The 13,944-nt window shown below is 33.6% G+C and overlaps 2 protein-coding genes across 2 annotated transcripts; one reads left to right on the forward strand and one right to left on the reverse strand.

Moving 5' to 3' along the window:
* Positions 1–421: 421 nt before the first annotated feature.
* LOC132268467 (uncharacterized) lies at positions 422–4,788 on the forward strand. The gene is made up of 2 exons (XM_059769308.1): positions 422–770; positions 4,520–4,788. Exons 1-2 carry the CDS (start codon positions 422–424, stop codon positions 4,786–4,788), a joined length of 618 nt encoding a protein of 205 aa, XP_059625291.1.
* A 5,015-nt stretch (positions 4,789–9,803) lies between these two features.
* LOC132268748 (probable glycerol-3-phosphate acyltransferase 3) lies at positions 9,804–12,235 on the reverse strand. Its single transcript, XM_059769565.1, has 2 exons — positions 11,334–12,235; positions 9,804–10,916 (listed from the first exon to the last, which is right to left on the reverse strand). The coding sequence occupies exons 1-2, from the start codon at positions 12,072–12,074 to the stop codon at positions 9,981–9,983; spliced, it is 1,677 nt and encodes a 558-aa protein (XP_059625548.1). The 5' UTR covers positions 12,075–12,235; the 3' UTR covers positions 9,804–9,980.
* Between the last annotated feature and the right edge of the window lie 1,709 nt (positions 12,236–13,944).

Raw genomic sequence — 13,944 nt, forward strand, 5'->3', positions numbered from 1 at the left:
CTCCTGCGGTTCCTGCCCTACCTCAAGTTGTTAAATCCAATCAACTTCACTCCACTTCTATTGAAAGAGATCCTGGGTTACGTATTCAAATACATGAATATCCAGTAAATCAAATGGATGAGGTTAAACGAGCTTACATTAATTTGGGGCCTTATCAACCTAAACTTTCCAATTATCCTAACTCTTCAGATGGAAAGCAGAATCGACGATTTAAGTATTAACGGTTCAAGCAATTTCTTTGGCTAGAGTATTCTCCTTCAAAAGATATAGTATATTGTTTTCCATGCTTTCTCTTTAAAAATACGGTGGCGAGTCGTTCTTCATTTGTAGTTGGTGGATTTAGCGGTTGGAAGAGAGTTAATGATGGAAAAAATTGTGTATTCTTGAAACACATGGGACTTCAATCCTCACCACATACAAAATGTGCCATGCTATATGGGAATTTCAAGAAATCGGCACAACATATGCCCAATCAAGAGAGGAGGTTTTGAAGAATCGAATGCGGCTTAAAGCAACTATTGAAATTGTTTGCTTGCTAACATTGCAAGGAATTGGTTTTAGAGGCCATGATGAAAGTTCAAGTTCATTGAATCGAGGGAATTTTATTGAAGTGTTAAAGTGCGAAGCGGAAGGAAATGATGAACTTTCAAGTGTTATCTTAGACAATGCTCCACAAAATGCCCAATACATTGCTCCATCAATTCAGAAAGAGGTTATTCATATTCTTACAAATAGAGTGAGAAAAGTGATTTGTGATGAAATTGCGGGAGGTAAATATTGTATTCTTGTTGATGAAGCACAAGATGAGTCTAATATAGAGCAATTGGTTCTTGTTTTATGATATGTCAAGCATGATGGCTTACTAATGGAACATTTTTTTGCCATTGTGGGAGTTGAAAACACATCAGCAGTTACGCTTAATGATACAATATGTGTTATTCTTGGTCGGTTTGATCTTTCAATTCAAAATTTGAGAGGTCAAGGGTGTGATACCCCTCGGATCCGAGACACGGGTTGATCAAGTCCGACCCGAGTCCGAGGGATATCAAACAATTAAAGTATTTTAAACGAATACAGATTACAAAAAAAATGATTCAAGAAATAAAAGAATAAGCGGAAAGAAACTATAAAAGAAATCCTCAATATAAAAACCTTAAAATCCTACAATCCAAAATCTCCAATCTTTTAACAACTCGGGAATCCATCTCTAGTGGACCCCTAATATAAAAATCCCAAACTGAATCAAAGTAAAACTGAAGATAAAATCCAAGTCGAACATCTGGAAAGAGATCCTACATCGTCGGAAGAATGAGTGACCGTCTCTGCTCCACATGAACAAGCTCAAGCCTGGAACTGACGTACACCTGTAAAATAGGAGTAGGTCAGGCCCACGAACAAGTTCTATCCTACTGCAATCCAAGCAGAGACCCGATACGCATGTACATACTAAATAGTTCAACAATAGCTAATAGTCCGTACATAAATATATATCCACACTACTGGACCCTCGCTAGACTATGAAGAGGGTCTCAACCTGAATAGAAGGCATCACACAAATCGCACCTGAGTGGGTATGAGTACCTAAGCCTAAACAGGGTATACCTCAATCCCCATAGTCAGCTACACATCTAACTGCATATATACATCCTAACCGTTGACTCTGAGACTCAAGCTCATGTCACGGTACCATAAAAATATATTTAAACTCCAATTCCATCCATCCACAAGAAATCCATGAAGTCGTTCGGCGTAGTCAACCGCACCGACTTACATACATATAAGGAGGATTTATTTAATAACCCGTACCCTCATTCCAAATAGGTAGAACTTAGCAACTTGTGTTGTCCAAACCTAGTATGTCACCGTCCCATACCGGTACATACAATCCCATCCGTCCAATAGTTGATAAACCATATACAAGTACATAACAATATCAACGAGTCCACATCAAGCATATCAGAATGTATTAACAACCGTTCTTGAATAGTCCCAACAAATTGATTAACATTAGAAACATAAATATCAATATTAATTACTCTATTCCACACATTTAAATAATTTATAAATGCCAAAACCAACAATTCCAACCTAACCATGTTAGAATAGATTAACCATCATGCTTTAATAAATCCAACCATTGATTAAGTACTAACAGTATCAGTGTCAAAACCCACAGTTCCAAACTAAGCACATTAAAGTATACTAGAAAAACATGCTTAATTAATCCAACAATAAGCCATTACCTGATCACCCACAGGATTGTGTCTGTAAATATAAGTTTATTCCCGGTATCCATAATTAACAGAGCTTAAACAAATGTTATAATATTTATTTCCATAGCATGGATAATAAATCTAAACAATTTATCATACTGTTAAGTTCCTATTCAACAAAATTGACGAATTAAATGTTAAGTTTAATCATCAATTAATCTTTAGCAAAAATACAGATTCCTTGTATGTATATATATTCTAAGAATTTGCAATTAGCAGTGCACAAACTCTCACAGGAATTTTCCATTATAATCTAGGAGTTAGAAACTCCAAATCCACACAAGTCTACAAGACATTCGTAATTAACTCCATGTAATCCTAATGATTAATGCTTTGTGTCTAATTCTATGTTAATCTGATATTTGAATATTTATGTTTACTCTAGACCACTCCTAAACCATCCATTACAGTATTTATTCTCCACTAAAACATAGTAAAACAATCACTATGAAGCTTAATCACTGAAAAGTGGAAAAACAAACAACAGAACCAAAAACCCACGTAGAAAACAACCTGGAGCCGGCTCCAGAATATTGGAGCCGCCTCCAATGGCCTTGGAGCCGGCTCCTAGACCATTAGAGCCGCCTCCAATCCAAGGAGAGCCGCCTCCAATCCAATAGGAGCCGGCTCTTTCCCTCCTCTTCTTCGTGTTCTCCTCTCCAGTCGTCGTTTACGCCTCCGACACTTCACAGTATAGGTTTTCAGAGAGTTTAACTTAATCCCAGAAGATTCCAACCCTTAATTCAGTCCTTATTATGCTACTAATATGGATTAAACCAAGAATTAAACAAAAAAGTTCAAAGTTAACCAGTTTAACAATTTTAAAACAAATTTAGTTTTAGTTAAACTCTAAACATGAAACAGATAACGTTTTTATTTTTAAACATGTAATTCATCCTGGAACTATTGAGTATGCAAAGAACACGAGTATAAGGGAGAGAGTAAGGTTAGAACTTGCCTTTGAGATCTTTGTTCAAAATCTCTACGCCGTCTCTAAAGCTTTCCGACGATTCCCACTGCAAAACTACTCTGTTACTTCTCTATCTCTAGAGACGTGAATAGGGTTTTGTTTGTTTTCTAAAACCCTATACAGACATCTCACATATATTTATAGGGTTTTACTAAACCCTAGATTAATTCCAACCCTCCTAAAAATCCTCACCGACCCAAAGAAACCTAATAAAACCTACGTCGACAACAACTGACTTTTAAAACAAAACCCTATTTAAAAATACAATTAAATTAAAATAATTACCACTTAAATTAAATTAATCAAACCATTTTATTAAATTAGATTAAATCAATTAAACAGTTAAATTAAATCAAGTAAAGCATTTAATCCTAATAAAAAAAATAACTAAATGCAATCAAAACACAACCATGAAAACAATTAAACTAAAACAAGGTATAAACATAAAACCCAACAAACTCATAATGAAATTTAAATAAATTTTCAATTAAAACAAACCAATTCATAATTAAATAAATAAAAATATAATTTAAACAATAAAATAAATTCCAAACCTATCCTTTTTAAATTAGGGGTATTACAAAGGGTACGATGGTGCTAGTAATATGCGTGGCGAAAGGAATGGACTACAAGCATTATTTCTTAAAGATTGCCCATTTGCTTATTATGTCCATTATTTTGCTCATCGATTACAACTAGCATTAGTTGCAGCAGCAAAAGATGAGACGTCTCTCACCTAACTTGTATTGTCAATCTTGTTGCTTCCTCTCCTAAGCGTCTTACTGAATTAAAATCTTTTCAAAGGGATGAGATTGCATGTATGTTGAGCACATGTGAACGTGAATCTGGTAAAGGGGCTAATCAGATTGGCACCTTGCATCGAGCTGGAGCTACCCGTTGGAGCTCACATTATGATTCTGTGAAGGATTTGATTGATATGTATAATGCATCCTGCAGAGTTGTTGAAAGTCTTAAAAATGGTGGACAAAGTCAATAAATACGTGGCAAGCTTCAGGTGTTTACAAGGTAATGAGAAGCTTTGAATTCATATTTATTTTACACCTAATGGATAACATTATGAGATTCACTGACACACTTTGTCAAGCCTTGCAATGCAAATCTCAAGATATTCTTAATGCTTTGAAATTAGTCTCATCAACTAAAAATCTCCTTCAAAAATTCAGAGAAGATGATTGGGATATTTTTCTTGCCAATGTGGTGTCATTTTGTAATCGACATAACATTGATATACCTAATTTGAGTTCTTGTTATGTAGAGGGTACGGGTCGTCATTGTCAGCAACAAGATCATATTACAGTTGAGCACCATTATCACTTTGACATTTTCAACTATGCAATAGATTTACAGTCGATGGAGTTAGAACATAGATTCAACAATGAAGTAGTGGAACTTCTTACTCTTAGCTCGGCTTTGGATCCTAATGATTCTTTTAAATCTTTTAACGTGGAAAAGATATGCAATCTTGCTGAGAAATTCTATCCTTGGGACTTCACTGGCCAAGATGTTAAAACATTGAAGTTTTAATTGATGCATTATCAACTTGATGTATCTAGTGATCCTGAGTTTCAGAATATTTCTTCTCTTACTGATTTAAGTCGGGAACTAGTTGTAAGCAAGAAGTTTGCGTACTACCCTTTGGTTGACAGATTGATTCGTCTTGTGTTGACTCTTCTTGTTTCTACAGCAACTACGGAGAAAGCATTTTCAGGCATGAAACGTGTTAAAAGAGCGATGCGTAGCAGGATTGGAGATGAATTTCTTGCTGACTGCATGACCATCAATCTTGAACGAGAGCTTGTTTGGAAAATTGACTTGGAGTTTGTTACTGATGAATTCAAGTCTTTAAAGACTCGTCGAGCACAACTTAGATAGATATTTTGTAATCTTTGAATTTAAATATTTATCTATATTATGTTATAATTTTTTTTTTTTTTTTTTTTTTTTTTTGCTTAAGAAATTTTGTTATTAAATTTAAGTTTAATATTAGCCCACCCCAATGAGAAATCCTGGATCCGCCCTTACTTTTGACAATCTCAAAATATAAGAGATCTTTTGAAAGGTCATTAGAATGCCTTAATTTCATTCACTTACTATATTTCAAGTTTGAGGGGCCATCGGAGATGCTCTGAGGTTGTTTGATTTATTGTGGTCAAAAATATTACTCCTGATGGCTTATATAGCATGTATGTATATTTAATTCATTCAATTGAAATGTTACATGAGTAAAAACATCATTTTTGTGAAAAATGAATAACAAAAAGAAAAGACCCATACCATTAGATCTAATAATATACCATGTTATATTGTTATATACTGATTTAATTAGTGGGTGCACATAACAAGTGATTTAGGAATTAGGTTTAATGCCATGCATGTCTCATGAAATTGATATAACTGGTTTGACTCCCTTCTTGAATTGAATTATGATCAATTAGCCAAGAAGCGTGTGTTTGAAACTTGTGCATGCATGCATGCATGCATTGGAGAATTAGTCTTTGCCCTCGCTGCGAAGAAAATAAATAAATTTTGATGTTGCCGCGTCGTTTTTGTTGTAGGGGACTTGCATTTGTGCTGTATGTGTTTGGGATCTGTGACAAGTCGACAACATTTATCATTTCATAAAATTAAAAAGAGTGACAAGTCAATTTCAGTGTGTTAATAGTGTTTATTTACAGGTTACTGTCAATTCTAGAATTTTATGAATTGACATCCTAATTGTATTAAATTTCTTGCAAGAATAATTATATTCCTTCCAATATTTTGGCCCAAAGATTTGGCAACCCTTGGAGTCACTGGATTCCAATTCATTATTTCATTTACAATCGAGCATCTAAGTTCGTCAACATTTTTTATTATTATTTTATTGTCCCTTGAAATATAAAAAAAAATAAAAAAAATAAAACTCCAACGTTATATTTTAAATAGTGACGTTGTACACTAAGTAACAACCTTTAATATTAAAAATTAAATTCTACTCCCCATTTCACTCAATTCAAAGGGAAAAAAAAATCCCCGTTAATCCAATGCAATGTTTAGCAGTGCCAAGTCCGCGTGTCTAATTCATTACTTTTAAATGCAACATAAGTTTGGTATATGTGAATACCTACATATATAGAATATATAAGTAATACTTATTGTTAATTAATTAATTGAAAATATATTATTTTTAGAAATAAAAAAGATGGTCTCGATATATAGAAACGGATAACATAAACAATATTTACCAAATATATATATATGTATAACTTAAACAATCATTAGGAAGACAAACCTAGCTCAGATCCATTCATGTCTCTCTCCCTAGTCAATATTATTATTATTTATTCAAAAAAGAAACACAACATTATTATTATTATTATTATTATTATTATTATGTTAAATATAGTTTGCATACTGGTGAGGAGGATATATTAATCTACTCCAAATCATTGATATATATGGTACCCAAAAAAAAAAAGGATTTTTGAACATAATGTGTCATTCTCTTCTTATTAAAAAATAAGTAATAGATTTGTCCTCACCGGTGCAAAGAAAATTTTATTAGAAACGAATTAACATAATGAATACAAGTTTTTGCAAAATTTCCAAAATTAAAGTTAGCTCTTATTGCCCGTTAAGAACTAGCCCATTCAGTTTAATTGGGTTGTACCAGGCTAGCATCGTCAACGTGCAGTACTTGGCCGGTTCAGTACTTTCTATATCACATTAAAAATCAATCTTAATTAATGTCTCCGGGTACATACACACACATATATATATATAGAGAGAGAGAGAGAGAGTACGGCTATTTAATATTATGTGTCGAATATAATGACACTCATTTTAAACTATAAGGTAATTAAGTATTTGAAAAGTTGTAATATTTTTTTTAGGTTTCATTTTAATATTATATCTTTGTTAGTTATTAAAGTTTCAATTAAAATGTATATCAAATTGTATATGTGTTATATATATATATATATATATATATATATATATATATATCACGTTGCATCTCGATCTCTAACGCATAGATACTTAAGATTGTATTTACTATATATAATTAGATAGGCATTTGTTCATCGATATAGTGATCAAAACTAATGATCTATGTGACTAAAAAACAAAAACAAAAACAAAGAGAGGAATTTAAAGAAATATTGCAAAGTATTGAAAAATTGAAAAATATTGTAGCTTTTGTTCTAAATTTTGTACCAATCAAATTCTTCTATTTGAGTAACATAAAAAATATTGTGAAAACGAAAACGAAGATGATATGGTTATAATAAACTAAAAAAGAAAAATTCACGTATTTTATAGAAATAAATAAGAATAATAATGATGTTATTTAAATTGAAATTTTATTATACATATGTTTATTTAATTCGGATTTAGATCAAACTATTAAAGTCGTCCAAAATATAATTTCCCATATACATATATGGTTGGAAGTGCAGCATTGTAGTAGTAGCACCCAAGAAATAAATATATATATATTCAAGTAGTATAAGTATTTTGAATATAAACAATCAAAAGTTTTACCATGGACGTACAGTAGTGGTAAAGATCGAATTGCACATGGAAGACCAAAATCTCTGATGTTGAAGTACACCACCAACGGTATCACGCGCGTACACGTGATTTACTGTACGTTGTTAACGGGATCCAAGGGTGGGTCGTTATTTATTAGAGTGGAAAAAGAGAGATACGGAAAATTTATTGCTATAAATAAACGAACATATTTCAATGGGTGTGGGTCAGTGATGTGGTGTGTGTACGATTGCTATAAATCAGCAATTAATGATGCAATCGATATTCAATATATGGTGCGGTACAATTTCTATAATTAAATAACCCCATTTTTGGAAGAAAGAAAACAAAAAGGTATTATAAAGGGTGAATTGTAAAAAAAAACCTCATTATTACTCACTTGTAAAAAAAACTCATATAAATATTTTTAGCATAAAATCATCCTCAATTATATTGAGGGGAGTATTTTAACTTAACACCATGTAATAATTTTTTGAGGCAATTTTTTGGACCAAATTATCCCTCAACATTATGGATTGCGTCATTGTTCAGTCCTTCATTAAATTTGGTGAACAAGAAATTCAGTCAAACCCAAATTTTATGACGATTTCATCTATCAAACAATACTAAAATTTTGTGCTTCTTGATTTCTAAACTATTATTAGGGGGTGTTTGGGGATTAACACTGTGTAATAATTTTTTGAGGCAATTTTTTGGACCAAATTATCCCTCAACATTATGAATTGCGTCATTGTTCAGCCCTCCATTAAATTCAGTAAACAAGAAATTCAGTCAAACCCAAATTTTCTGACGATTTTCATCTATCAAACAATTCTAAAATTTTGTGCTTCTTGATTTCTAAACTATTATTAAGGGGTGTTTGGGGATGATATTGGAAAGAACACAAAAGATAGTGATGATGATAAGCAGTGTAATGATCAGATATGCACTTACCAAACCACCATTGTAAACTTATTTTTCATCTTTTTTGGAAGTTTTTTTTTCTTCCTCCCTCCCCCACAACTTGTGTCCGATCACACTCATATCATCACATTCAATCCCTCCACTCTTTTCCTCCACTCTTTTCATCACTAAACTTGGTCGCATCTTACTTTACCCATTAAGCTAGCCCAAAAAAATTTATGAAGTGAAAAGGGAAAAGGAAAGGAAATTAAGGACAAATTTTGTAAAGAGCGGCGGCTGCGGCGGCAGAGAGTTGGTGATGACCTGTGAGGGGTTAATGGCACCAGTGAGTTTGCCCACCGTAGAAGAGCAGTGATTGTAGATAGAAAGGAATTCTTTGTGCCAAGGAAGCATAGACTTGTGGCCTGGGCCCAAGGGAGATGCATGTAGTTGTATAGAAAGATCCGCGCTTGGTGAGGCTTTGGGAAGAGAATCGGCTGTGTACAAGTCAGCTTAGGGCGTTGGAGTTGGAGACACGCCAGATACGACTGTTGCAAACATAGGGACATTCCAAAGAATGGCAAGTTTGGATCCTTGCGAAACACGAGTGTCCGTCCAATCCTGTTTTCTCGAAGAAAAAAAACTGCATTGACAACCATTTTGGAGAAACTTTTAGCAAGTTATTTTTCATTTTTATCGTTACAATAGTTTAGAAATCAAGAAGTACAAAATTTTAGTATTGTTTGGGTAGATGAAAATCGTCAAAAAATTTGGGTTTAACTGAATTTCGTGTTTATCAGATTTAATGAAGGTCTGAACAATGACGCAATCCACAATGTTGAGGGGTAATTTGGCCCAAAAAATTACTTCAAAAAATTATTATACGTGTTAAGTTAAAATACCCCCCTTAGTATAGTTGAGTGGGATTTCTTGCTAAAAGTATTCATGAAAGGAGTTTTTTGCAAGTGAACAATAGTCAAGGGGAGATTTTTGCAATTCGCCCAATTATTAATTCATAGTACGTATTGATTAGCATGCCATGAGCTTAATTAATAGCTTTAAAAAATGGGCTAAAAATAAATGCAATGTACAACTGCATGCATGCACCCCTCAATCGATCAATAAAATGATAACATATATCATCATCATTTATGAATTGAGTTTAATTATGTATCATAACATGCAAACTTAGTAATCGATACAGGGTAACTATTCATATTACAGGGCACGTACATAGGTTGGGAATACATATATATATATATATATATATATATATATATATATATATAATTAATTAGCTAGTATCATTTAAAATTGGTGGGAGTGGAAGTGGAAGTGGAAGCCAATACTACTCCTTCATTGCCTGCCAAGATCAAGTATTTGTCCGTCCTTGTTAGGGTAGTGCATTGAAACCCTAAAGCCATAGCAAGCTGAGTTTGTATATAATTGGCGACCTCAAACCTTGAGTTGTTTTGGGATGATGATGATGATGAGCGGCGTGGAGGAGTAATTATCTTATCAAGAAAGTGAATGGTGTAAGTGGGGGAAGGGTTCATGAGGAAGAACAAAGGGTCGAGACACTTGAAGCCACTTGCAGTAGTACCATAGAACATGCTAACACATGTGTCCATAGCAACAGGGACAATATCAACACTCATCTCTGAAAACAATGGGCTAAATCTCAGCAAATGAGGTTCCCTGCAGGTTGTTCCTTCTGGGAAAATAATCATGTCTCCTTCATCCAACAACTTCTCCATAATCTTGGAATCTTCAACCCTGTCCCTCGTTAATCGGACGGTTCTGATTGGTGCCAATATCTCTGACAATCTACTTAGGCTGTAGGTAACTGCGCTCAGTGGTTTCTTTAGACCAAAAGATAGGTAAAGAGGGTCCAGTAAAGTTCTGTGGTTAGATACGTATAGAAGCCCTTTGGCTTTGGCTTTGGCTTTGGAGTCCTCCTTGATGATCATGTTGTGGTTTGATTTTGTAACCACTTTCAGTCTCAGCCCACTGAAAACTAAGATAGGAATGAGACAGTTGTAAGGCAATGACAAGCCAACAACGGTCCTTATGATGGCAAGGGTCAACCCAAATGGGATCCACATAAACATGGCGACAATGGCTAGTGGGGTTGGCCTCAAAGCCAATCTACCATCGTGGAAAATGAGGGGCTCAGGGTATCTGTCCCTTGGTAGGTTATGCCAGCTCCGTCTGTCTGCTTCATTCACCAAGTATATTTCCTGTTGCAACAACCGGCATAAGATTAAAGAGCATTAATAATATGCATTTCAAACATATATATAAATATATATACACACACACAAATTAATAATGGAATTCATCCATACATATATATATAATTATATATATATATATTTATGACGAATCAGTGCACAAAGCTCATGTCATTGCGAGCAAATTAAGAATATATATATAATTAACTTGTGTTATTGGATCTCATCCTATCCTATTTTTTTCATCTAACTCTTTTTGCAGTTAATTATATAGTTGCACAAAATATCATTTTAAGATCGGGATAGAGAAACACATTTATGGATGGAGAGAAAATTTATCTTTACCTACCAAAAATAGAAAAAGAAAAAAATGGTTGTAATTATTAATGTATGAGATCTGTACGTAATTAGACTAGTGCTGACCTTGCAATGAGAGAACAAGTGATGATCAAGAGGTTTGGTGGAGCTAGTGATTCCGATTACGTTAGAGCTGGTTATCTGATCAACAGTAGTTGTGTTTCTCTCTTCTTCCATCACTCCCAAAAAGTAGCCACAAAAAACTTTCAAATCTCTTGCAACTACACACTCAATTTTCAAGTAATCTCTGAGAAAACACTCCACCATCACTCGAGGCAAATCACTCACACCCACTAATTTGTTCCCATGGGCGGCAGCCCCAGTCAAGAGCTCAAAGCTCTCCAACCCAACATCCTCCAAGAAGAACTTTGGCAAAACACTTGTTCCAACTCTGAACTTGTCTTTCTTTATTCCCAAAAAGCAAACCATCACCATAATCTTCAACCCCGTCTCGTGACTAAGCAAACAAACAAAAGGGTACAAGACGAAGAGAAGAATAGCCCTGAAGAGGCTTCCGGCTTCGAAGGCGACCAGCATGAAGTAGGGAAACAGAGAGGAAGATTTCAAGAGAGATCCTTCAACGCTAAAGATCAAAGTAGTAGTAGTAGTAGTGGAGAGGTTTGACAATATTGTTTGAGAAGAATGAGGAGGAGGAGGAAACCTTTGAAATTTGAAGAGCGATGATGCATGGAGGTGGTAATTAGAGTTGCTGAAGCTTCTATGGAGACTTTTAGGGTTTCTGAAATGTTTAAGGAGAAGACGAAAGAAGAAAAGAAGTAGGGTTTTGAAGAAGGCCTTAGAAACCATTTTCAGTACGTACTAATTAAGTAGTACTACTACCGCGCTAGCTAGCTAATTAGCTTCAAATGGCCAATATTGCAAGCACCTTGTATTGTAAATTTGTAGTATTGTAGACAATGACTATCTACATATATATATATATAGGAAGGGAGACGGAGAGGGAGAGGGAGAGGGAGAGGGAGATAGGAGCCTAGGACTTGGGAAGATGATGTATGTATTTATGCTATTCAACTATGAAAATATACTTGATCTTGTTTATAATTACGGGAATGACACTTTGTTGAATTTCTTTCTAATTAAGAGCCAGCTAGCAGCTATAGCCATGCTACTTCCAGCTACTTACCTAAATATGCATGTCTGGCCGGGAGGGACACGGAAAATAAAACTTATTAAATGCTTCCTTTTTCTATATTTATTATTGTTTACAACTACTACATCGACATAAAAATTACTGGAGTAGTGATAATTGTCAAATCTAATAATTATTTATTCTAATTAATTACATAAATAATTAATTAAAATTAGTAGATCTAGGTGTAAAAATTATTTTTCAAATGAATGTACATGTACTTTCATGATATTAAAAAAACTCAAAAAGTAGTATGAATTCATCCAAATTACTCATTTAGTATCAATAAATCAATTAATGTGGAGTACTACTGGATTTCATGATTCTTAATTGTTAATCTAAAATTCAAATGTGATGAGGAAGCAAGTGAAATTTAGTGGCATTTAATAAGAATTATCATCAAATATTATACATGTGGTGGATGGATAGTGTTTTGGTGAAACTACAATTTTCCTTGTGTAATATTACGTAGTAGTAGTAATTAATTGGACAAGGGGTTCCAACCAAACATGAGGACAATGTTTGTTTACCACATGATACGCGTTGTTGGTACTTGGTACTTGGTACTAGTAATTGCTTTTCTTTTTTCCACTAATCTTATACTAGCTGTATAATTCCCATCGGCTTCTCTTTATTTTCTTCTACTTTGGCGTTCTTAATTCAATGGTGATGTGTGTTGCAATTAATGCTGATTAATATTGATTGTAGGATATATCTTTAATATTTACTTATATTCAATCCTTTTATGCTGCTCTTAGTTTGCAGATGGAGTAATTAGCATCATTAATCTTCTCCAATTTAGTTTTCTATTTCATGCAGTTTGTACATGGTGTGCACTTTTTGTCATGTTTTTAGTCACTACTCGGATCATTCCCCAATTGTTTTTCACATGGGTAGAGTTTTAGGTATATATTGTTGGATTGAGGCTGGTTATCTATATAAGGTTAGGTTTTTGCTTCATTTATTTCACAATTTGTGAGAGTTTTAATTTGAATTATATATGTTTATGGTTTGTGAGAATTGCTTATTATATGTATATGTTTTTTCAGATTGGTGGATTTCTAACAATTTAATGGTCAGTGTATGTATGGTTTAGGAATTAATTGCTTGACAAAAATTCCCAATTTATTTAGGATTTATTCTAACTGCAATATATATATATATATATGTATATATATATATAGTATATGATAACTGATAAGTATGAAACTTGTAAGACTGAATGGATATATGTATGTAATAATGGAAGTGTGACTTTTATTAACATGGTCATGCCCGTAGGACCATATCTATACAAGCATTCAGCTAGTCCACATGCATGTTATTATTATTATTATTTTTTGATCAAAAAAATATTACAATCAAATTGAACTTAATTCTATCCTCTTACAAGGGAAAGTGAAGGAAAACGAGATGATGATAGAACAAATGAGCAGTTAAAATATGGTAAGTTTTATTAGCTTCACTTGGGTTGCATATACCAAAGACCACCAATGCCTATTATTTGACATCAGTAATAATATATCA

Source organism: Cornus florida, unplaced genomic scaffold (genome assembly GCF_030987335.1).
Source record: "Cornus florida cultivar Cherokee Brave unplaced genomic scaffold, ASM3098733v1 CherokeeBrave_3.0.0_Hap2_Chr08, whole genome shotgun sequence".
Lineage (NCBI taxonomy): Eukaryota > Viridiplantae > Streptophyta > Magnoliopsida > Cornales > Cornaceae > Cornus > Cornus florida.

Coding starts and splice junctions, on each gene's coding strand:
- LOC132268467 (XM_059769308.1), top strand. CDS start 422: ATGTGCCATGCTATATGGGAATTTCAAGAAATCGGCACAACATATGCC. Junction 771..4,519: donor TTGTGATGAAATTGCGGGAG/GTAAATATTGTA, acceptor CTTGTTATGTAG/AGGGTACGGGTCGTCATTGT.
- LOC132268748 (XM_059769565.1), bottom strand. CDS start 12,074: ATGGTTTCTAAGGCCTTCTTCAAAACCCTACTTCTTTTCTTCTTTCGT. Junction 10,917..11,333: donor ACTTGTTCTCTCATTGCAAG/GTCAGCACTAGT, acceptor TTGTTGCAACAG/GAAATATACTTGGTGAATGA.